Raw genomic sequence first — 26,091 nt, forward strand, 5'->3', positions numbered from 1 at the left:
GAGACATTTAAAACAAGCGGCAGTTACAGATACCGTTCATTTTGGGAAGTGTATAGTTTTCCGCGAAATCGGCATTATTGGAATTCTTTGTTATAAAGGAAACCACTAAGGCGACAACAATTCTCAGAAACATGCATTAGTTTGTATTTGTGTTATTATTATTTACGATAAAGCTCGTTAAAAATGAAATAACGGTGATTTTCAAGGTGACCCGGATTTTATGATCGCGAGTGTAGTATTTTTATTAATATTTATTTAAAACATTACCCTTATGGTTTTTTTTATTTATTTTCAACAATAAAAACCCTGGCTATGTATTCACATATGTCAATTATAAACGAAAAAGTAAAATAACCGAAGCAAATCGAAGGGTATTAAGACGCATTAGATATCATGAGAAATCGACAAGCAAATTATATGGAGTTAAGCGTTTTATGGAGTGACGTTATTGGAAGACACGTTTGTTGTTTTGAAACTTGAAAACGAATTGTTTTTAATAAATTTCATTTTATTTTAGGCTAAGGAAAGCCACTTTTAACATTACAACAAAAGAAAAATAGAGTAAGATGGTCAAAAGAACGTAAAGATTGGACTCAGTCACAATGAGATTCAATACAATGGAGTGATAAGTCCAGATTTGAAGAGTGTGTTGGAGACAGTAGGAGTCGCATCATTCACAGGAAAAATGAAGCTTTCCATCCCGACTGTCTGAAGAGAAAAGTCATATTTCCTGCATCTGTCATGATCTGGGGCAGCGTGTCGTCTAAAGGTGTGGGAAAGTTACATTTTATCGATGGGATTGTAAACACGAACAAATATTTGAATATTTTAGAAGAATCTCTTTTACCGATTACGGAACATCGTTTAACATCATAAGATTTTGTCTTCCAACAGTGCAGGCGCAGTTTATCATACCTCAAAAAGAGTTTAAAATGGATTGAAGACATACCATGGCATACCACTTCTGGAATGGGTTTCTAACAGTCCCGACTTGTCCGCGATCGAGACTTTGTGGCGCCAAATGAAAAAAGCTTTGAGAAAACATCTTGCCAGGTCCGTCAACGAATTGAAGGAAAAAATGCAAGACATATGGAATTCGTTTACATTAGAATTTTGTCAGATCTTGGTAAAAACTATGCCTCGAAGAATTGTGGATGTCATTAAAAATAAAGTGGATGTACCTCAGTGGTAAAGTTTCACATTTTGTTTTTGTTAATATTACATATTCTATGCGTTTTTTTAAATTTATTATTATTCTGTTTAATCAATAGTTTTCATTACGTTATAAAATATAACATAATGGGAAATTTTCTATAGTTAGGAAATTCAAAAATGTTGTTCGATGCATTAACTTCTAAAATTTACGCTGCGCTTTTATTTTTGCTCTCTATAATTTAATTTTCTTATCAATCTAACGTTGAGCCAACTGATATGGGAAGGGGCTCGTATACTATAAATTGATGATATGAATGCATTACTTATTATTTAATTCATATGTTGATGTATTTAAATTTTCATGAACGATTTAGCAATTACCTAATTTAAATAACAAATTTCATTACCCAAATTAGTTCCATTGAGACAAAACGAACCGGTAATTGCCAGCGATTCGTCACCTCGTTTCTTACATCAAGAGACAAAAAACAAAATGTGACTACGAGGTTGTGGGTGTTGAGGTTACTTAATTCCAACAAGGGTTAACGATTTTAATTAAAGCTTGAGTGGATCTGGGATATGTACTAATCTACTCATTCATTCATTCTTGATCTCTTGCCGTTGTTCAATTAGTAGTGTTTGAGGTGTGTGCAGTTCCGGCGCCAGTTCAGAGGTATTGAATAGATTTATATTTGCGACGTTTTTTTTGTAGTTATTAAGTGAAAAGTGATTTTTTGTGAATTTAAAAACCAAATGTAGATATTACTAGAAGGTTTGTCATATCCAGAAATTGTAAACTAAAATCATTCTTTTATTATTGTTTTCGGTGTAATTTCCCCGAAAATTTTCTTCTTGTACAATATTAAAAATCAACAAAGCTCCAATATTCTCCTGAGACCTGATCTTTGGGTTGTTTTTTTAATTAAATAATAGAATTCGTATGATTTTTAGTATAAAAACACATTTATAAAATGTAAATTTTTCTAAATTTTTATTTTTTTGTTTAATGTGAAAAAAAAACATGTACATTCAAAAGGACATCAGGCAGTGGCGGCTTTTGGGGGTAGGCAGGATAGGCCGGGCCTACCCAATAATTTTAAGAGCTTTAAAATTGAAAAACATATATTCAAAAATTATGTTAATGCATATATAATAACTTTTAAATATACTAAATCACTCAATACATTGCGTCCGTTAAAACAACTATCTTATTATATTCCCACAGAAAACATCGAATCGTAGTCACGCATTTTAAATATCATTAATAGGCCCGATCGGAACTGGCCGACCCAGCTCACATAAGATTCCCGTACAATAAGCGTTTGAAGTTAAGCAGCTTGCCGGACAACGATTTATATTTGTTTATGCTTGCTGTTTAGGCACCAGACGATCGGGCCTACGTCGACCATCGTTGTCACTTGTAACGTAATTATCAAATTGTAATATAAATTATCTTTTAAATTATGATAAAAAAATATGTAACATAATCTATAATTGTAACATATTTTTAAACAAACAACACAATTGCAAACAAGTGCACGGTTGGCCAAATAAATTTAAAAAAAAAATCGTAAAATTCGAAAAAAAAAAGATTCCCACTCTCACACAAAAAAAATGTATTACACACACTGGCGGCTACAGAATTTTTGTTGGGGAGGTCATGGATCTTGAGGGTGATTACTTTTCTCTGATGCAAGGTCACTTTTAGTCTTACCACCAATAGGATAAGTGAGTTTCCAAATATTTTTAAGGAAGGAGGTCATTACCCCGTGACCCCTCCCTCTCTGATTACACATAGCTTTATGTAATTTGCTGGCTTGGCCTACCCAAAATTTTACCACACCAGCCGCCAATGACATCAGGATCGCATCAATACAAAATTATTGCAAATAAAATTGTTTAAAGCAATTGTTATTTTCCGTTAAACATAAAAATATGTGACATAATTCACAATAAACTTTTGTTTTAACCTTACAATAAACCCTTACCCTTGGAAGCTTACATCTAACAGAACTTTTAAACTCGGATGCCATTGCAGGAATGTGTTGTATCTTTCTCTTAGTAGACGCTTGAAGTAATGTTCTAGGTTTCTAACTGTTTCTAGTTACCAATGTTGAAATGTTCCCACAATCAGAATTTTCTGAAATGTATCTTATCTTTAAGGAGCAACTCAGAAACAGCTATTTTAAACTCCAAGAACTTCATAACGGTTTTATTAGCATCATCAAGTTGCTTATGGTCATCTCTGTATAGAATCCAATTTCATACTTCTAGCTCCCATTCGATAATAACTGATCATCATGTCAATTAAATCTATTCCCCCCATGGATTCGTTGTACTTTTTACCAATGTCTACCAAAAAATATATAATATGTAAATGTTCATTTAATTGGACATCAGGTCTCATGAGAATATAACAAAATTTAATTTTGTATACTCCGTTTGAAAATTCTTAATAGAACATTTTATGACACAGCTGATCCCTACATTCATAAATCAGTGACAAAGAATTTGAACAGTATTTGAAATTTTCTTGTCTCAAATATTGCAGTAAGTTTACTAAACTAATATTGTGGATAATTACACAATATCTTATTATATAAGATATTGTGTAATTATTAAAAATAACTGACGGTATTTTCTTTATGAGAGGTCTTCAAGTCGAAAGTAAGCGTATGCCGTCATCTCTTTTATTGAGACAATTTGGTCTTTTTTCAATTTCTATGGCTTCTCGTATAATTCTTGGTTTATAGAAGTGGATGGGGGCTATGGTTCTGGAGTTTGCAAAATCAATTTTGTGACCTGTATGAAGATGGTGTTGACCTATAGCTGAAATTGACTCGGAATTGCGAACAGAAATGGAATGTTCATAACTCCTATTTTGGATTCTACGATTTGTTTGACCTATATAGGATCGGGGACAGTCCGCACAAGGAATTTCATAAACACCATATTGTTCATTTATAATGTTGTCTTTGATTGATCCGATAAGAGATGAAATTGTTGATGGGGGGAAAATATTGTCTTTATTCCTCTCTATTTAAGAATTTTGTCAGTGAAACCTGTAATGTAAGAAAGAAAAGCTTCCGTATGATAAGGGTCTGAGCCTTTGGGTTGAAATTGAGTGGGAAATTGGTGTCTGTGGATGCTCCTCTGGATGTTATTTTTGCGGTAACCTTTTTGGATGAGGGCTTGTTTTAAATTAGAGCGCTCATCGGGTCTACTTGCATCATCGCAAAGGCGTATTGATCTAGATACAAGGATATTCATAACTAAATTAATTTGGTGGGTTTTCGATAAACAGAGTGATGATCACCTTTTGATTGGTTTTTCTTTATGATAACGTCGAGAAACGATAGAGATGAATCAGTTTCCAACTCCATCCACTTTCATTGGTCTTGCTTGCTCCTACTAATGATAGCTACATCATCTGCATATATAATAATTTATACTGATTTGGTATTTGTGTGGCCGATTACATTGGTCTTTTTAAATGGAGTCCAAATTGAAAAAGTTCACAAAATTTTATATTTAGAAGCTGCCATAATGGACCAACTAGATCCAAACATAGAATTGAAGCATTAGAAATGTGGATTCATAGACTGATAAACTAAAGAAGAAATACTAAAGAAGGTCAAAAAATAATGGACAATTACTAGACTGTTAAATATTGGAAAATGTCTCATCTGGTACCTTAAACGGATTTTTGGGATTGTTCTATTTGTCAAAAAGTTATATCAAATACTTAGTTGTTGATTTTGATACAAAAAATAAAGATTTTGTACTTTTTCCATAAAGTTATCAAACTTTAAGTAGTTTGGTCTTGTATATTAAAATAATTTTTTGTTAATTTTGCTCATTTACTTCTATGGCTATTACTAATTACATGGTCATTTAAGTCCGTACAAAACGGTTCCAACTTTCTTTTCGAAATAATGAAACGGTGACAAGCTCATTATCACAAAGTAAATTTAAAACTATTTACAATGATATTGACTTTTATAGTATATTTGAAGAATAAGCTGGAGTAAATTCTCAGAATACTTATCTTCGAACCTCGAAATACATAGGCGTGCACATCTTCTAACTAAAACGTAATCTTAAAAGAAAAGTTTGCGTTAAATTTATTTGGATATTTAGAACAAAGTAATTAATCCAATCCAATACTGGTTTAAAATAAAAAGATACACATAAAAAGAATAAAAATTATATTATTTGTGAAACATACAGTTAATATAAAAGAATAAAATACAATAAATTATACTGGAACGTAAAATACATACACAAAAAATGTAAGTTTTTTTTTATATTCCTATTAATAAATAATAATATTCTTAATACTAATAATATTGGAAATAAGAATGAAAATTATATTAGCAATAAAAAATAAATAAATAATAAACAATGAAGTTGACGGTAATTAGTTCAAATGTAAAATAAACTTCTGAGCTACAGTTTAAAGTTAAGCTTCCTCATATTCCGTTTCAGACAAAGTGTTATCCGATCCCGGATGAATTATTATAGGTTCTATACTGCTATCTATTATATCATCAAGCTCCCACATATTTTTCTCAATATTTATAACGTGATTAATACATTTTTGCCAATGTTCAGTCGTTACTTCGGATGTTGATTTATAAAAAAGAATAGTAACATCTGACAATTTAAAAGTTGTATTATTTCGAGCAACATTACCTTTAACTTCGGCCCATACTAATTCAATCGGATTTAGCTCGCAATGATACTGTGGTAGGCGAAGTATTTCAATTCCTGGTTTTTTGGCTATCTCCTCAATGACATATTTTTTATAATTTTGTTTATTAATTTTAGCAAGCTCTAATAATTTTGCTTTTGTCATTGTATCGTCAAAGATTAAATTCTTAAAAGTTAACCACATTGCAATTTCATCTTTCCTCCATTGAGTAGTTGGTAAACGTTCAACTAATCTAGAGTGGTAACTTGCATTGTCCATCACAATAACTGAATTTTTAGGTATGAATTCAATCATCTGTTCGAAATATTCGTCAAACACGTCCCCGTCATCTCTTCGTGATAATATTTTTTGATTCAAACAAAAGTAAACCCTCCTTAAGAAATCCATTCATACTACCTATATGGGTCGACCTTTACCTGTTGGTTCCTTGAAACCAGTTGAATATCCTTCCAGAAATGCTTGTCGACATGTTTTTATAGTTTTGTCTTTAAAACCCTTTTCCTACAAATGCAAAACTTTCCAAAGTTTGTCTCTACCCATTGTGGGTAAATCGGGATCGTCGCTAATGGCTTGTAACACTTTATCTAAAGTTGGTCAAGTATCAAGTATTTGTTTGTTAAAAAACATGAGTGGACCATTCTACGAATTACATTTTTGAAAAAGTCATCCACATTCACTTTCAACAATTTTGGTCTTCCTGGTCTCGATTTGGGTGGCGTTATACCAGTTGATTTTTCCTCTTTTAAAATGTTATATACAGTTGATTTTGAATATCCCATTACTTTAGACGAAATTTCAACTATACTATCAACAGTATTGGAAGGATTGTGTTGCTTAAAATAATTGTAAACATTAAGGATAACACTCTTTTCGTTAAGTGATAAATGATTCAACTTTTTTTTTAACTGGTGTATAATCACACGTTAATTCCATATTCTATAAAAAACAACTGTGCAAAAACTCTTGCAAAAAACAACTGTGTTACATCTCTTCACTCGCTTATAATCGACTGAACAAAAATTTTCTGATATTAATGACCACAATTTAAAGACCATTAACCATTTTATTAATCATTGGTTTCCCAAACAAAATCGAAATTTATATTATTTAAGATACCGTTCACATTTATCAGAAACTATCTTTCGCTAATCGACTTTTTCTATCTAAACTATCAAAAGACCATTAACTAAATACCTATGTATTTTAAGAGTTTCTTTATTTCTTGTTATTTAATGGGTCATTATCATACCGACAAAAATAACCATAAATAACGTAACTAAAATAAACAGATTTATATAAATATAATATGATTTCAAAATGGTTTAAATATTTAACAAACCGAAACGAATAATGTAATACCCTTAAAGTACGCCTATGACCAGCTGAATCATCCCTAGCCTACACAGTTCTAACAATAGCAGGTATTTAAATTTTATGATAGTCCATGTGACATGGAAAAATTTCTATTTAAATAGTGAATCCTAACGTAAAATAAGCTAAAATATTGACTTTGTACGAAAAGCACACGTACTAAAATATGCTTAACAATTTAGTTTTTTTTCTGAGAATTTACGCCAGCTTATTCTTTAAATATACTATAGCTATTATTGAAATACCTTTGATTGAGCAGGTTGTGTTAGTGTAATCGGTAAATGGATAAAGCTAGTAGATATAAATAGGTATGTTATATTTTCCACAAATGTTATTCCGTATTTTTCAAATTTTTTATATGTTTGTAGACAAAATTTTGTATTTTGTTAGACACGCATAACATTTGAGAAGAATGTTGGGTGGCTTCAACTTTCTTACTAATTTCGGTGTAAGAGATTTAGACAAGGAATTTACTCATATTAATTAAATTTTTCAAAATTCACCATTATCATAAGCAAAATTACGGCTCTTTGGAATGACAATAGTATTATTTATCCAATGTTGGATATAAGTTTTCCCAATCCAATACATTCTTTAAAATTTTCTTATATTGTCTGCCTCGAGGCGTTTTTATCTTGTTTCTGTTTTTAGTAATATGCCTTGTTATACTGAGCATGGTATTTGTTTTAGTTGCAGAATTCTTTGAAAAAAGGGAAATATTATCCGTCAAAGTGGAGCACTCCGGGTTCTATGAGATACCAAAAGTAACCATCATGTCTTCAGAAGTAGAAACAAAAGATGATGTCAGAGAACAACAGCAAAAGAAACCACTAAAAGAAGCCTTGTTGCAGCGATGGCAACTAGGGATTAAACTGTTGGAATTGGTAGGTTTAAAAGTTTTTGATAATTAGACATATTTAAATACTTAAGTAAAACGTAAAAAGTAGTTTTTTTGTAATTATTATTTTTTTGCATTTCAAATACTCCTTGTCTGGCAGTTTGCTTCCACAAGATCTTTCCAACTATCGCGCTCTAACACTTTCTCCTCATCCAATTGCACCAGTTAATGTCGATCATTTTGGACAATATTTATTCTTAATTTTTTCGATATAAGGTGTCCTACATATCTTTATTATAAGGTGACAATACGATTTTATACATATATTACAATAGAGTGATTACGAATCACTCTCTTATGCTTATTTCAAGCATATACGTTTATATGCATAAAAATAGGTACATTTAGTGTATCTTAAGACAACCATTATTATTCCTTTTCATAAGGTTTATGAAAAATCTAATGTCTGCGACTATAGACCCACTGCCTTATCTCCGGTACTATCCATCAGTGATGCTAAGTTTTCTATGCTACATAAGTTTTACCAAGCACTATACAATAATCTTTACACTGCTACTGTTTTTGTGACTATGCCAAAGCTTTCGATTGTGTAAATCACGACATTTTGATAAAATATCTTCTACGGAATTCTAGGTATTTCTTTGAATTAGGTCCAATCTTACTTGGGGAATAGGAAACTACTGGTTATACACAAAAGCATTGTATGTGGAGTACAAGGTTCAGTTTTGGGTCCTCTCATTTTCCTTATCTTGACATTTTTATAAATGACATTTTTAATTTAAAAATCAATGGAAAAATGTTTGTTTTTGCTGTTGATAACAGTATCATCTGGCGCTACTCTTTATGGAACTATAACTTCTGATCTACTTACAATTAAAATCTGATCCGATGCTAATTTACTCTCTTTTAACGTGGAGAAGACAGCAGCATTATCCTATAAAGGAGCTATTCAACCCTTGCTTCTTAATAACAGCCAGATTAGTATCATTGATTCTGTAAAATTTCTTGGTATGTTTATAGACAGTAACGTTAAATGTTTCCTTCACATCGATTTATTAAATAAGAAACTAGACTCAGCCTGCTATGCAATAAGATTTGGTTCGAAGGAAATCAATTTAGCATCTTCCAAAATATCATATTTTTCTTTGTTCGAGTCTCATCTTCGACTTGGTCTGCTTTTTTGGGGTTCTAGTGCAACTGTCCAATCTGATGTTATTTTTAAATTACAAAAAAGAGCAATACAGTATCTGTTTGGCCTCAGAAGAACAAGACATGGCAGAAACTACTTCAAAAATCACAGGATTTTAACGCTCTCTTTATATATTTTAGAAACTGTTTGCTTAATTCGTAAACACCTACAAGTTTTTCATAATCAAAACTACTCAACCACAAATTCAACCTTGATGTTTATTTACCAAATCCGTCCACTGAGTTAGTAACGAAATCTATATCATATTCTGCAAAAAACTATACAACCATCTCCCTTTACAACTTAAATCTGCAACATCTTTTCCTAAATTCCGTAAAATCACAAAAGCCTATCTATCTGAAAGACCTATCTATATATTCAGTAGAAGAATTTCTTACTGCAGAACTAAGAAATTACAGTACCTTTAAGTACAAGTAACTAATATTTGTAAAATGGCAAAAGCCTTTCTATCTGAAAGACGATATTATTCATTAGAAGAGTTTCTTAATAAATAACTAAGAAATCACAGTACCTTTATGCTCAAGTAACTAAAATATTTTTATCTATATTTGGGTATCAGATGCAGAAATTTCAACTTATTAGTTTGTAAGGTTTTATTACGTAATTTGCAATTTATTTAAATTTTGCCATGGATTGTTTATTTTATTATCTTTTATTTTGTGATATTAACGATTAACGATGTAATTTCAGTAAATTGAAATTGTTATTTTCAGACTCTTTGTCAGCTTTGTCCATAAAATTGTACAGTTTTCAGTGACAATAAAGCATGTTTCTATTCTACTCTAATTTCAAATTCGTAAAGATGACAAAGATTTTTCGCTTACATATTTAATAATTTATCGTTATTCGAAGAACTATCATGTGCTTATTGATCATTCTTTTAAGAATTTTATTTTTTGTTACTGCTGAATCACAAAATAAGTAGAATTTAAATGACCCATATCCAAATTAAACAATTAACCGTTTTCAGTTGATTTGTGCCGCCTGCATGGGATTTATCCATGACCCCGCAATGACATCTGGTCTGGGCAAGAGCCACATGGTTCACGTCGGAATTATGTACACTGCTTTCACGGGATATATGGTTATCAACTGTGTTTTAATTATCGGAAGGTCGATAGGTGACAGCATTCCCTACAAGACTACGGCATTGTTCGCATTGGTTGGAGCTGCACTTTTTCTCATTACTTGTAAGTCAATTTTTAAGTACAGTGAGATTTCTCCATAACGGACACTAACGGGGGAAAATAATTGCCCGTTGTGTAGAGTTATCGCTTAATCAATTGAATCAAAAAAGAGGTTTCGATTTGCTTGATCTTTAATTATACATTTTCGTACATATTTGCATAAGCATATATACACAAATAAAATAGTAATGTTAAAAGGGTAGGTATTACTTCTTAAAAAAATCATCAATTTTGGTTTTTTTTGTTTTGAACATTATTTTTCACAATTTCTGACTCAACATTTAGAATTACATCAGATATATTTTGACTTACTCTCGCATCACCTTTATATATCAAAAATAATTCAAAGTCTCTTAATTTTAGGTAAGTATCATGTAACTTACTTACAGTTGAAGAAAGCTCTAGTTTATCGTCACTTTCATTGTCGGAAACATTGGACATCTGTTGGACTTTCTTTAAAATCACTAACACAAAGTTTACTTCAGGATTTTCCGTCAATATAATTATATTCCATAGCGTTGGTGTTAGTATTCTTTTTTTGATGGCACCACTTTGTGTTAAGTAGATACTGTCATGCGTTTCTGCGGAAAAAACTGTACACTGAAGTATTTTAGATATCCACTTGTATGGTGTTTTATTTATTACTTTTTTTCCTATCAGTGCTTTGTTTGTAGATCCGATCAAGATATTATCAAATGCACCTTCAATGTCTCTTGAATGGTTGGAAAATGCAACTTCTTTTCTAGTGCAAGCTCTTTTTTATACTCGACAGAAAATTGTGTAAGTCTATCGTGACGAAGAGGATATTTAGATTTTAAAATATAAAGATGGAGACGCATCATAGTCGAGTAAATAATGCCGGTAATGTGACACTTTATGTAGACGTGTATCTTTAAATATATAAATCTAAATAAATTTCAATCTTGTAACGATGTCGCTATCAACACTTGCCAACGGCTGGCACTCTCTCGCTCTTGTCACTTCCACCAACAACTTACCACCACCATCGATGCGCGCTGGAGATGGAATATTGGCTAAAAGTATAAAAAGCCGTGAACAACGACAGATAACCAAGTTCGATCCGAATTTTTGCTTAGTTGAGGAGATATGTTGTGGAATGCAATTTTAGATTCCCCATGTCTCTAATAATATCTTTATCAACGTCTGTTTTGCCTTGCAATTCTTAGAAGGCACAGATTAAAGCATACATCTGAATTTGGTTTCGAAAAATTAGTTTACAGATTTATTATCAGATGTCGCTATTTGCGTCTATACGAAGCCATGTTAGAGTTGCTTCTCAAGACAGGAAATATTTATTTTCACGTTTAGAGCGTCTGTGAATAGCCGTTCTGATGATCCCTTTTAGGGTGAAATACGTATAAGCGGATATACAGACGCACTATACGTGAAATCAAATCTTAACTGTCTTTTTCCCTTTTATTGCAATTTTATTTTAATATACTGTAATCCTTACTTTTGTAACAGTGTCAATGGCCTTTGTTGCTGAACACGTTAATTTAAATAAAAAAAGCTTTATATTTTAGTATTATATTTGCTTAAAAACCAATAAAATGTTATATTTAATGTTATAATATAATATAATATTATATTTCTTACCTTTTCAGGCATTCTTCTTACTGTCGACAGATTCTACTTAATGAAGCATTACTTCTATCATCCCAATATGCACCTGTTAACAATGATGACAACATCGATAGTTTTTGCTTTTATTAATGTTGTTGTTTTTTCTGTGGATGCTTTATTCACATACATTAGAAAAGAAGACTTCTCCTAGGTTTATTTTAGAAAGCAATGTTATTACTACTAGCAATTGTATTGTAAAATACAATTAATTGTAATTATATTTTAGTAGTATTCACTAAAACATTCATTATAACGTTAAATCTCAAGTTATAGTCGCAGTATGTACAATAATTACCAATTTTTATTCGTTACCAATTAATACCAATTAATCTTAATTATTGACAAAAACAAAATCATATTTTAGGACTTTCGGGCATATTTAGAACTATTGATGTAGTAGTTTGTCAGCTCCCCTTTTATTTTTATTTGTTATCCTTTTTATTTGAACTACTTTTGATTGTTAATTTATTATTTTCTTTTTCATTTACTTGTAACACTTAAAATTTGATTCAAAATAAAAGTGTATTAAAAAAGTGTAAAAGTGTTATTTTGCTGAAATTCTCTTCTATTTAACTATTAGTATGTTATAAGAAAGCAGATATTATAATTATATTAATACGTTAGTGTGTATACGAGTGCACTCATTCATTATGCAACTTCTTAACCCTGATACAGTAGGCGTCAGTTATGAAGATCCAGCGCAAATCCTTATTTTCGTACCGATTCGATCCGAGTGCCTTGCTTACATATTTATCCACGCTGTCAGTAGCGCAGCGGTAACTTTTCGGTGCCGTTAATTATATAAAAAGCATAATCACGCCACTGTCCACCTCTTCGGATACAGTCGGCACATGCCATATGCGCTAGGTTAAATATTAATATTAAATAACGAAACTACTTATGAAAGAGATATATTTTAAAAATTATTCTACAATCGAATGCTCTCCTTCAATATATTCCCCTTCCCGTTTGTCGTTTTGGGCGCTCTCTCGGCCTTCAGAAAACCGTTTATACCATTCGAAAACACGCGCACGAGATAGAGAATTCCCACCATAGGCCTCTTTTAACAAATTATAGCACTCAGTCGGAGTTTTTTCACATTAATCCGTTGCTCATGTTTTTCGTCAAACATTGTTATCGGCACGAGAAAAAAACACGTTCTTTTCTAACCTCTACAGAAAAAATTGTACTACAGCGACAAAAACGTGTTTTCGTACTGAAAGAGTAGACACTTCCAGCTATCCAATGCTGCATTCGTTTTCCACTCTTCACCTCTAGGACGCCTTCTCGGCGCAGTCTCGTTATTTAATAGCAAGACCTCGTAGTTTAAGTTAATATTTGTTATTTGATTTTTGTCACCGACTGATGAACAATTATTTAATCGGATAATTTAATTTATTTTATAGAATATTTTATATCCATATTTAACATCTGCTATTGAAACAAATTGCATTAAACCCATTTCTTGTACATAAAACAAAATTTAATTGCAAAATTAATGGATATCTATATGCTACAGTCACTTAAAATTGGAACAATTTCAATTTTATAAAAAATTCATAATTTTCTTAATTTTTTTTTGGCTAAACATGATTATTGATATAGGTACAAAATTAATTTCTGCATCAATTTGACAAGGATATGTCGTAACCCTCATTAACAGTAGTCGTAACCCTCATTAACAGTAGCCAGCCCATAAAAGATTTATATTTCTTTTTGAGGATAATATCAATATAATCTATTTTTAAGTGTCTTTTAAACTATTGGGTTTTTTTATTGACAAAAATATTTTTGTTCGATTTTCTTTTGCTACTAACATACTTAATTAAGTAGTCTATTTGTATTGATTAATTCTGCAGTTAAAAATATTTAAAATATATTGATTGACATGTATTTCATTTTATGATTGATTAGTCATGTATATTTGTATTATTCATATACTTGTATTTTATAGAAAAAGACTTATCACATTCCGTCCAAACGAAAATCAGCATCTCAAATTTTGGTATTAAAATTTTTGTATGCAAAATAATTGATATAACATTAGAAGTTAATCCTACTATATTGTTAATTAGTTATATTTTTTCATTTTTTGTTAAACAATAGATCAGTTATTTTTTTAAATAAAAAGTTATTTATATTTAAACTTTATTTTTCCGGCCAATATAAGACGCAAGATAAAATTCATAAAAGCTCATCGAAAGCATGAACAGAAGACAATTCATATCAAATGATATAGTTATTCGGTTGAAGAGCACAATTAAAATAATACATGTGGGAATAGACTTCTTTATAACGGGTGGTGAATCGCCAAACGGGCCATAGGAAACTCAATGGTAAATTCTAAATTATTGAATTCCTGCTTCCCTAATTATTTTACATCAAAAGTTATTAGAAACTTTTTATAGCAGAGTGAAATCTGCATTAAAAACGAGTGTTAAAATTGTTCTACGAATTAAGCGTACTCCAAAATTTTGCAAAAATATAATATTTTTCAGGTCACCCCTTAAAGTCAGGCCACAGGCGGTACAAGAATGTGTATGACATGTTGCCTTTGATCATATTGATGTTTCTGATATTTGACAATATTTGAATTTTGAATTGTCAATATTTTTATTTTATGATTAAATTATAAACAACAAATTTTCGCAAATAGTATTACTACTAGTTAACAATAAATAGTATTTTGTAAGCAATAAATTATATTGTTTACAAAGCAATAAAGTTGATGAAATGTACTCAGTTCACGAAAAATCGCGATAATGTTATATTCAGGCAATAGTGCGGGCACTGTCAGATATTTATTTATTTAATGTAAGATATTATAATACACTCGAATTCAATTTCAGGTTATATAACAATTCAAAGAATTTCAATATAGTTTTACTGTGATCCTTCCTAAAAATAATTTATGACAATTTCTAATTATATAACTATAACAAATGTTCAAACAATAAGCCATTTTGTACTAAGCAGTATCCCAATCGATTGTAAAATTCCCGTCTAACATTAGCTAGAACACGAAACACCAAAATTTGATGGTAAGACACTATGGGACAGAGCAATACCTAAGTACAGATATACGACGTAGATGAAAGGTCGAGAACATCATGAACTGGGTAAGAAATAGAGGAGTAGAATGGTACGAATCATATAAGCCGAATAACAACAAATAGAGTAGTAAAGACGGCAAGAGACGGTTCCTCAATAGGAAGACGATCAGTAGGAAGACCACGAAAACGATGGAACGATGAATCGCCCATTTCACGTTTTTACTCTACTCTAAGACTTTTACTCTACCGGCGTCGGCAGCATGGTGAAATAAAGTACATAGCTATACATGTGTACTTCTATATTTTATATTAGTATGTGTAGACGCAAATGCACCCTCTAAACATAATGATAGTGGATAAAACCGTCAGAGAAATATTCTCATAAACGTACGGAAAATTGCCTCCATCTATTAGCGAAGTGCCAAACTATCCCGCCAGAATTTACCCCCAAGCTGAACAGACCAATATAAGCACTTTAACTTTCTGTATTTACTTATGAACAATTTTTCAGAGCACTAAATTTCGGTTTGATTTTTTTAGATACGTTTAAAATTAAACTAAAATTTTACTATATAAATTTAAAATACGTGCCTGATAAAATCAATAACAGACACCCTTATCGCCTTAAAATGCATGCGTGGTTGAAAAGCCACCCCTATTTCGCAATGGTGGCTAGAACTATTCGCTTATGATAGGGAGAGAACTATGACTGATAAAATTTATTACATGGGGAGAGATTGCAGGAATGTATTAGGATGTTTTTTCTCTAAAAAATTAATCTACAGAAAATTTCATTTTAACTTATATAACTTCATAGTTATGTCAAGTTATGTTTTAAGTCCTGAGTCAAATTATAAATTTTATTAATTTATTGTAATTTGCAATAATATATTTGACACGATTTCATTGAAATAATAATAAAAAAATAATAACCAAAATCTGTTACATTCGTCTAGAGCTATTTCTCTAACTTGACTAATGTATAAAGTCCCTCAAAAAATCATCTCTAACAAATTAATGTAGTATTTAGAAAATAAAAATTACTTGCTACAGAACAAAGCGAATTTCGAAAAAATCGTTAAATACTTCTTCTTCTTCTTGTTTTTATGTAGACATGACTCTGTCTGTTTTCCAATGCCAATTTGCAATGTGCTGATTGTCTTCCTATTGAGAAACCGTCTCTTGCCGTCTTTACTACTCTATTTGTTGTCATTCGGCTTATATGATCGTACCAATCTACTCTTCTATTTCTTACCCAGTTCTTGATGTTCTCCACCTTTAATCTACGTCGTATATCTGTACTTATTGCTCTGTCCCATAGTGTCTTGCCATCAAATTTTCAAAGTGTTTTTATCTCTGCTGTTTCTAACATCATTTTTGTCCTCCCTGTGTCAGGTCGTATTTCTGCTGCGTATGTCATTATTGGTCTGTTGACTGTTCTGTAAATTCTCTCTTTTATTTCTTTCCCGATATTTTTATTTCTCCATATTGTTTCATTCAGGCAGCCTCCGGCTCTGTTTACTCTATTCATTTGATCTTCCTCTTCAGTTTCGAGCTTTCCGTAGCTAGATAATGTGATATTTAAACTTCATCACTTGTTCTATTATCTGACCCTCCAGCTCCAATTTACATCTTAGTAAATTTGCTGTTGTAAACATGCATTTTGTCGTTTTTGGGGAAATTAACATGTTGAATTTTCTGGCATTTATTGCAGCATACGTTGTAAATCGTCTTCACTTTGAGAAAGAAGTATTGCGTCGTCGGCATAGCAGATTATTTTAAGTTGTTTTTCTCCTATTTGGTATGATTTTTTTGTTCTTACTTTTTTAATTATTTCATCCATAATTAGGTTGAACAATAGAGGACTCAGGGAATTTCCATGTCTTATCCCTTTGCCAGTTTCAATAGGGTCGGTTAGTTCTTCTTCCACTTTTACTTTTATTGTGTTGTTTTGGTAGATATTTTCGATCGTTTTGAGTATTCCTAGAAGTATCTCTCTTGCGTACAATAAGTGGATCTTCTTCTTCAGGTGCCATCTCCGCTACGGAGGTTGGCAATTATCATAGCTATTTTAATTTTTGAGGCAGTAGCTCTAAATAGTTGTTTTGAGCTACATCCAAACCATTCTCTCAGGTTCTTAAGCCATGAAATTTTTCTTCTTCCTATGCTTCTTCTGCCATCTATCTTTCCTTGCATTATGAGTCGCAGGATGCCATACTTCTCGCCACGCATCACATGTCCGAGGTACTGTAGCTTTCTTTCTTTAATTGTAAGTTCAACTTCCTTCTCTTTACCTATTCTTCTCAGTACTTCATTGTTCGTAACTCTATCTACCCAGGAAACCCTCATAATTCTTCATGTCCATGATGTCCATGATTCCACTACATAGTATAGTACACTGTATACGTAACATTTTGTTAGGCGTACTTTAAGAGCTAATGTTAAATCTTTGCCACATAGGACCTTTTTCATTTTCATAAAATTAGAACGTGCTTTTTCGATTCTGACTTTGATTTCTGCAGTGTAGTCATTATTTTCGGTTATAAGTGTTCCTAGGTAAGTATACTTTTTTACTCTTTCGATCTGCTGGCCCTCTACTATCAAGATTTCGTTATTATTATGGTTGTTTTTACAAATTTTCATAAACTTAGTCTTTTTGATACTGAGCGAGAGTTCGTACTCCCTACTACACATTACTATTTTACTTGAGTCTTTCCAGGTCTTTTAAACTATCGGCTATTCTTACTGGATAACGTCCTTTAATTTGACCCGGTCAAATGTCGTCTTAAGGTCCACGAAACATAGATATGCCGGTTTGTTGTATTCTAATGCTTTCTTTTGCACTTGCCTCATTATAAATATAGCGTCGCTACATGATCTTCCCTACCTAAAACCTTGTTGTTATTCCGCTAATGTTATAATTTCATTCAGTTTATTTATTATCACTTCGGTTGTTAATTTTAGTGTTATGTTAAATAAATTAATTCCTCTGTAATTTCCTTAATGCTTCCTTTCCCTTTTCCTCCTCAATATTTATTTCTTCGTTTGTCGTCACCTCTGGTGTTGGTGGTTCATTATCGTCACCTTAATCAAATGGGGATTGAGAGTAGTCTGCCTATGTTTCCTTCGTTATTAGTTCGTTCATCTCTTTTCTTTGGCCTCTGATCATTCTCCATATTACTTTTTGTGTTCCGTAGAAGTCGTGTTTCATCTGTTTTGAGAAGCTCTGCCAGTGTTGACTTTTTATTTGCCTAACTAAAGTATTCGTTTTATTTCTGATTCGTTTATAGTGGTTATATGTTTGTTGTGTTTGTAGTGTTCTGTATTGTAAAAAGGCTTTCTTCTTCTGTTCACATTTTGTCTTCACTTCGTCTCTAAACCATGGTGTTTTCTTTTGTTACTTTCCTCTCTCCAAGTGATTCTGTTGTTGCGTTAATTATGTTATTTTTGAGTTTTCCCAGCTTTCCTCGATGTTATCATGATCTAATATTTCATTCCCAGCGATATTCTCTGATATTCGTTTTCTGTATAAGTATTCCGTGGATATAAGTATTCATTCAATACTAGTTATTCTTATTAACGTAGTGTCTAAAATTCATGAAGCACTGGTATGTGGTCAAAAATGTATTGCAATATTTTATGACATAGCCAGAGCATATGGTACTGTTTGGAAACATGGTATTATTCAAACACTTATTCGATGGGGAATAAAAACTAATTATAGCACATTTTTTTTAATTTCCTATTTCATCAAACTTGTAATATACGGATATATGGATTAACGGTACTTTATCCAATATAAAAATTCAAACAAACAAAACGGAATTCCTCGAGGATCTACTTTAAGCATCTCCCTATTTCTTATTGTAATAAATAATATTAACTCTACTTACTAGTAAAAGCTAGACTGCTGATGATTTAATTATTTTTTGTGAAAGGAAAAAATGATAAATCCATTCAAGCTCACCTACAAAAAGTCTTATGGAAACTAGAATCACGGAGAAATTCTACTGTGATTTAAAAAAAAACTAAGTTATGTCACTTCAGAATTAAAACTCTTTCACAAACAAATGAAATATGTAAACACTAAATGTTTAGTCATGACTTTTGACCACAGGTTAATCTGGAATCACCACATTTATGATCTAAAGATAACTTGTCAAACTGACTTGACCCAAAATTATATAACGTTAGTGATTGTTATTGGTAAGACTCTCTCACGAAACGTAGTCAGGGAAGCCAACCCGCGTAGGAATAAAGAGAGAGAAAGAGAGAATTTATAATGCTTTTATTTATAATAGGCTTTTCAATAAGTTTTGCGGTTCAATAAGAGAGAGCGTTGGCAGAAGCCTAAATTTTTTTGTTATGTTGTCTTATGTGAACTTTCATTTCAACCTGTCAATTCATTCTTTGTTTACAAGCCATTTAATATCAAAGTATTACAGTAAATAAGGAAAGTGTATAAGGACTCTTCGCCTTCAATTAGTACAGTAGACAGATGGGTTGTTGATTTTAAACGTGGTCGTACAAGCCTTGAAGACGATAATCCACGTCAAGGACGTCCAAAAACAGCAACAACACCAGAAATCATAGAAAAAATACAGGATATCGTATTGAAAGTACTAAAATAGATTGAGCAGAAGCCCTAGAAATCTCATTGGGCAGTGTAAGCAATATTTTGACTGAAATATTGGGTTTCAGAAAGCTGTTTTCACAATGGGTGCCACATTCGCTAACAATGGAACAAAAACACATGCGGTGCGACTTTCTCAGCAACATTTAGAGCGTTTTCAAAAAGATAAAGTAGATTTTGTGCATTGATTCATCACTATGGATGAGACTTGGGTCCCCTGAATCAAGAGGAAAGTCTAAAGAAGGTTGTGAACCTGGTTCTAGGCTCCAAAACGAGTTCGTGTCCAGAAATCTGCCAAGAAGGTGTTAGCATCAGTTTTTTGGGATGCAAAAGGAATTTTATTTGCGGATTACTTTGCTAACTTGTCACGACAAGAAATCCTCACGACAAACTAACTAACAGGACTAACACATAGACTGCAAGTTGCTATTAAAATCTTCAAAAATTACTCCTTCAACTATTATATCAAAAATCTTGCACAACCACTTTCTATGGAAAGCAACCAATAAATTTGAGAGACCCACTCGTCCACTATCTCTAATCAGACAAATTAATGGCCATTTGGCTAGATTATAGGAACAACAAGCTTAATTCTTTACTGAACACATAGACAAGGTGGTTTTTACTCCACTAAATACGCAACTTGGAGGACGAAGAAATAAATTATTTCCTCGATGCCCCCTGCCAATTGTCACCACCAGTACGCTCAGCATCTTTTGAAGTTATATAAATAATATCACAAATTCCGGGATCTAACTTAATAACTATAGAAATTCTAAAATATCTACCAAGGAAAGGAATAGTACTCCTAACGTTACTTTTCATCCAAATGCTTCATATTTCCTTTGTTAAGAAGATCTGATTAGATGAATCGAGCTGTAACGGCACATCAACAAATTTATTTAATACTCAAAATGTAACTAGAAGATTATTAATAAACAGTTTAATAATAAAAAAGTATTTTGGCTAACACTTGCTCTTCTCTTATAAGTCATTTCAATGTTTAATACGTATTTAAAGTAAAATTTTAAAATAAATTTTACACTGGTACCTAATCTATCAATTTCTCTTAAACAAAATACAAGTTTAGTAATAATAAAAGCAATAAAACGTTGCTGCCTGTGTAAGTATTCAACAGATTATTCCGTTTTATTAAACGAAACAAGAGGTTTAAATTTTACAGCCCCCTATTAACCACATGGTATTATGTCTGTCTCTTATAATTTTTATGTACAAATATAATTGTTACTGTTAGGTTTTATTCGCTTTTGAATACCCAGTATCGCTAAATATTATTTCACTAAATAAATTTTATAATCACTCAGCATTGAAAAAAATATAACCTGAAAAATCTTTCTGAATTTTAGATGATCTTTTTTTGTCTGTGAGTGCTGATTCAGTACCGACTGTTGACATCATGTCTATTTGCATTTTATTTGAAAATATGTTTATTAGCCAGAAGATTTTTATTTATTTTTAATTAATTCAGTAAAATTCTCCTGTTAGTAAATCATGGGGGAAAACAGAAAAAAACCTCATGATACTATCCCGACATGGTAAGTATTTGGTCTTACACTTAGTTTACTCTCAATATTAACACCAAACTCTGATTTTTTATGCATGTTATTTTAAAACATAAATTATGTATCCTCGATATGTTATTGACTTACTAATAGTGGCATTTTGTTTCTACTGATTTCCTCTTTTAATATGGGTAACCAGATTCTACTGCTTTCTGTCGAGGAATTTGCAACGCAATTGGTTTCATTTAACATAATTAGAGTTGCTTCTTTGATTTTTCTCTTTTTATCATGTGTTCTATCGGGACTATACTTGAATCTTTCCATTGAACTGTATGTTTATTTTCTCATGCGTCTTTACATATTTGAGATCTTTACATATTAAGATGTTAACTTATTCATTTAATGGTCTTGATGTTTCCCCTAAATAAAAATGTTCGCATTCACAAGGTATTTTATAAATACCTTGTAAAATTTTTTCTTATTTCTTGTTCATGTTAGGTTAAGTTTTAAATAAAATAGATCTCAATGTGTTTGTTGTTCTGATGTTGTCGAAATGTTTAGTTTATTTTCTATCATTTTAAGTTTTTCCGATAATCATTTTATATATGGTATTGATATTTTCCTGGTTTTTTTTTCTTGTAAATGTTATAGGATCCCGTTCTAAGTTGTTCTCTTCCATTTAGCCTATTCTTCAAAATTCCCTATTTATAAGCTACAAGGGATAATAATTTTTTAATAAAACAGATGTTAGGACTCAGACAGGGAGACCCGCTTATTATTTAGCTTATTACTATTTAACCTAGCATTGGAATATGCAATGCGAAAAATCTATACCAGAGTCAAACCAGACATAACTGCCAAAGGAGCAAAGATTATTCTCGCATTTGCAGATGATGTAGATGCAGTAGCATAGACAACACTGGAAGTTAAGGATATAGTATCGAACTTTGAAGAAGCAACACTAAGCGTAGGCCTGAAAATAAACGAAGAAAAAACTAAATACATGGTCGTATCAAAAAAGGAACGACAGCGAATAAGACAAAACATTACCATAAACGATCATAATTTTGAGGTGGTCAAAGAATTCAAATACCTAGGAGCAACAATTACCAGTGAAAACACAGGAGAACGGGAGGTTGAAATACGAATACTGGCGGGGAATAAATCATTCTTTGCCATTCAACATCTAATGAGGTCAAAGCTTCTCTCAAGGCGTGCCAAAATCCAAATGTACAAAAACCATAATACGACCAGCAGTGACATATGGAAGTGAAACATGGGCATTGAGAAAGAAAGAAATCAATAAGCTATTAGTATGGGAACGCAAAATCCTACGAATTATATATGGACCTTGCAGGGACAGCGTGACAAATGAATGGAGGAGCAGATACAACAATGAAATAGAGACTCTCTTCGGGAAAGGAAACATCGTAAGATACATAAAAGCCAATAGATTAAGATGGGCAGGCCACCTGGTACGGAGTGATGACGACAGACTGATTAGCAATGTGTTTTGGGAAAGACCAGATGGTAGAAGATCGACAGGAAGGCCTAGAAAAAGGTGGAAAGACGCAGTCAGGGAAGACCTGGAGAAGATGGAAGTAAGGCCATGGGAAATAATAGCACAGGATCGGAATCAATGGAAGGCAATAGTAAACGCGGCAAAAACTCACGAAGAGTTGTAAAAGCCAATGATGATGATGACATGTATATTAATGATCCTTCTGAGGTTTCTCCATAAAACTAATATATTATTGAAATATATATATATATATATATATATATATATATATATATATATACAGCAAGTTGAAAGTTCAATAATGTTTTCATTTAGCAATTCATCTTAAAAATTGTCTTTATTTTGATCCCCCGCTAGGTTATGGAATGTTGCTGTAGACTAGAACAGTTGAATATTTTTAACGTTACAACCCCTTCCATTGGATAAAATAATATTGCTTTACATTCTCTCTTGAATTGGCCACATCGCAATAAAATCACCTTCTATTATGAAGGATGGTGAAGGATTTAGACATTTGCCTTGGGAAGGGAACTTTCAATGAAACACCAACCAAAAGACAAAAAAAGATAAACCCAAATATAAAAGACATAAATAATAGGTTTTCTTTTATTATTTTGGACCTTCTTGGGGGGGGGGCGGGTCGGATTTCCACATTTCCACCGTTTATCTGCTATCTGCTACTGCTACCTCCTCTGATGGAATATCAGATGTATATCAAAATATAGTATGTCTCCCAATTGATCATAGAAAGCCTTTCTTTCATTCTCACCCAGACCCATTTTAGTAGCATAAATAAATACACACAACATTCAACACTTTTTTATCAAATACAAATCTCGCTGTCACTATTTTATCACTCGTTAAAACTTCTACTACGTTACATTTAATTTTTTTTATCAGCTACAATACCACTTTAGTGTTACTTTTTCTTACATACAATATTTGTATCTTCCACCTTGTTCTTTCGCCTATTTTCCTTTCCACATTTGGCTTTTATGCAAGAATTTTGTACTCTTCTTCTTTTAAGCGCATTTACCAACTTTATTTACTTTACTAACTTTATTTACGTGTAAGACTTTTAACATTCCAAAATTCATATCCTTATTTTTTTATTCTGTAATGGACCCATGAAATAGTCCTGACCCGGAAATATGAACAAAGCCTTAGTTTGCTTCCAGAACATTCTACTTCAACTGAATTTTTAAGAATACAAACTGTTAATATAGTAAATAATTTTAGATTTATTGTGGTCGTTTTAGAAATTAATAGAAAAGACACCTTCAGAGATAACTCCTTAAATTAGTTTATTTCGTATATCATTAGTGTATTGCCCAGTAGTTTCTACGGTAACTAGTGCGAAATGAAATATCTATATAGGTATAATGTACTACATTTACTAACCACGAATTGATACATAAAAAAGACCTTTTTAAATAGCCGTAGAAAAATAAATCCATCCATCCTATGACTCTACAGTTCAATTTGAGCCCTGGCCTCCCTCGGCAAATCGCTTTATTCATTACGGTATGTAGCCATTTTCTTCCACGATCTACCGCCAAGGAGATTTCTTGCATCCTTATTCACATTATTTTCTCATCGTTTTCTTGGTCTTCCAATAGGTCTCTTCCCCTGCATTCTTGTATTCAACAGTTTTCAACAAAATTGCTAAACACATAAAAAAGAAAGGAATAACATCAGCTTTTAGAACAAACAACTACTTAAGCAAATATACACCAAAGAATATACAAAAAGAACAACAAGAGTCAAAAGAAAAAGCAATTACAAGGCGGTGTATACAAACTTAACACTACCAAAAAAACCAAATGCAATAGAATACCAAGACCACCGGATAATAAGTTTAATGAGTCATACGCTCAAAATATTTTTAAAAATTATACACCGGAGAATACACAACAAACTTGAGCAGGACATAAGTGACACACAATTTGGATTTAGAAATGCACTGGGAACGAGGTAAGCCCTGTTCGCTGTGAATGTACTTGTGCAAAGATGCATGTATGTTAATCAGCCAGTATATATGTGTTTTTTGGATTACAACAAAGCCTTCGATAAGGTCAGACATAACCGTTCTATCGAATTACTTGAAAAGAAAAACTTAGATAAAAAAACTTAGATATGAGAGACATCAGGATCATTAGCGCTATCTATTATAATCAGATCGCTGCGGTAAAAGAGAACAACGTATTTTCAAATCAAATACAGATTGAGAGGGGCGTCAGGCAGGGCTGTGTTCTGTCTCCTACTTTGTTCAATTTGTATTCAGAGGAAATAATCCAGGAAGCATTAGAAGAACTAACTATGGGAATAAAAGTAAATGGCCGACCAATCAATAATATACGGTTTGCCGACAGCACTATTTTATTAGCGGAATGTCTTGAGGATTTACAACAAATGGTTGACAGAGTGGTAGAAGTCAGTGAAGAAAACGGACTGTCCCTAAACACAAAAAAGAAACGAATTTATGGTAATTACAAAAGCCCAACAGCGCCAAGAAAACATAACAATACATGCAGAACAAGTTAAAAAAGTTGAAAAATATAAATATCTGGGTACAATAATTAACGAAAATAATGAGTACACAGAAGAGATTATGGCAAGAATAGGACAGGCAAGAAATTCTTTCAACAAACTGAAAAAGTACTCTGCAGGAGGGACATTTCAATTTCTTTAAAGATAAGACTTTTGAGATGCTACGTGTTCTCCGTATTATTTTATGGGTTGGAGGCTTGGACATTAAAGAAAGATGTTTCGGACAGATTAGAAGCCTTCGAGTTATGGGCCTACAGAAGGATATTGAGAATAAGTTGGGAGCATAGAGTCACGAATGTCGAGGTATTGAGAAGAATGGGAAAAGGTAAATAGGTTTTAAATACAATTAAAGTCAGAAAACTGCAATATCTGGGACGTGTCATGAAGGGGGAGCGTTATAACTTGTTGCAAATAATAATGCAAGGAAGAATACAGGGTAGAAGGAGTCGCGGAAGAAGACACATCTCCTGCTTAAACAATTTAAGAGCTTGGTTTAACTGCACTTCTGCTGACCTCTTTAGAGCAGCGGTATCGAAAGTACGAATTGCCATAATTGTTGCCAACCTTCTTAGAGGAGATGGCACATGAAGAAGAAGAAGTATACAAACTTAAATGTGACGATTGCCCAAAAACTTACATCGGTCAAACTGGTAGAACTTTTATCAAACGT

At 32.1% G+C, this 26,091-nt stretch overlaps 1 protein-coding gene across 2 annotated transcripts; it reads left to right on the plus strand.

Moving 5' to 3' along the window:
* Window positions 1-1,681: 1,681 nt before the first annotated feature.
* LOC140434362 (uncharacterized) lies at window positions 1,682-14,274 on the plus strand. 2 transcript variants are annotated; one of them, XM_072522549.1, is made up of 4 exons: window positions 1,682-1,828; window positions 7,931-8,124; window positions 10,280-10,499; window positions 12,122-14,274. In XM_072522549.1, exons 2-4 carry the CDS (start codon window positions 8,014-8,016, stop codon window positions 12,289-12,291), a joined length of 501 nt encoding a protein of 166 aa, XP_072378650.1. In that variant the 5' UTR covers window positions 1,682-1,828; window positions 7,931-8,013; the 3' UTR covers window positions 12,292-14,274. The 2 variants fall into 2 exon arrangements, with proteins under 2 accessions (XP_072378650.1, XP_072378649.1); XM_072522548.1 differs by lacking the exon at window positions 1,682-1,828 and adding an exon at window positions 7,468-7,548.
* Window positions 14,275-26,091: the final 11,817 nt, after the last annotated feature.

This window comes from Diabrotica undecimpunctata, chromosome 2 (assembly GCF_040954645.1).
Source record: "Diabrotica undecimpunctata isolate CICGRU chromosome 2, icDiaUnde3, whole genome shotgun sequence".
Taxonomy (NCBI): Eukaryota; Metazoa; Arthropoda; class Insecta; order Coleoptera; family Chrysomelidae; genus Diabrotica; species Diabrotica undecimpunctata.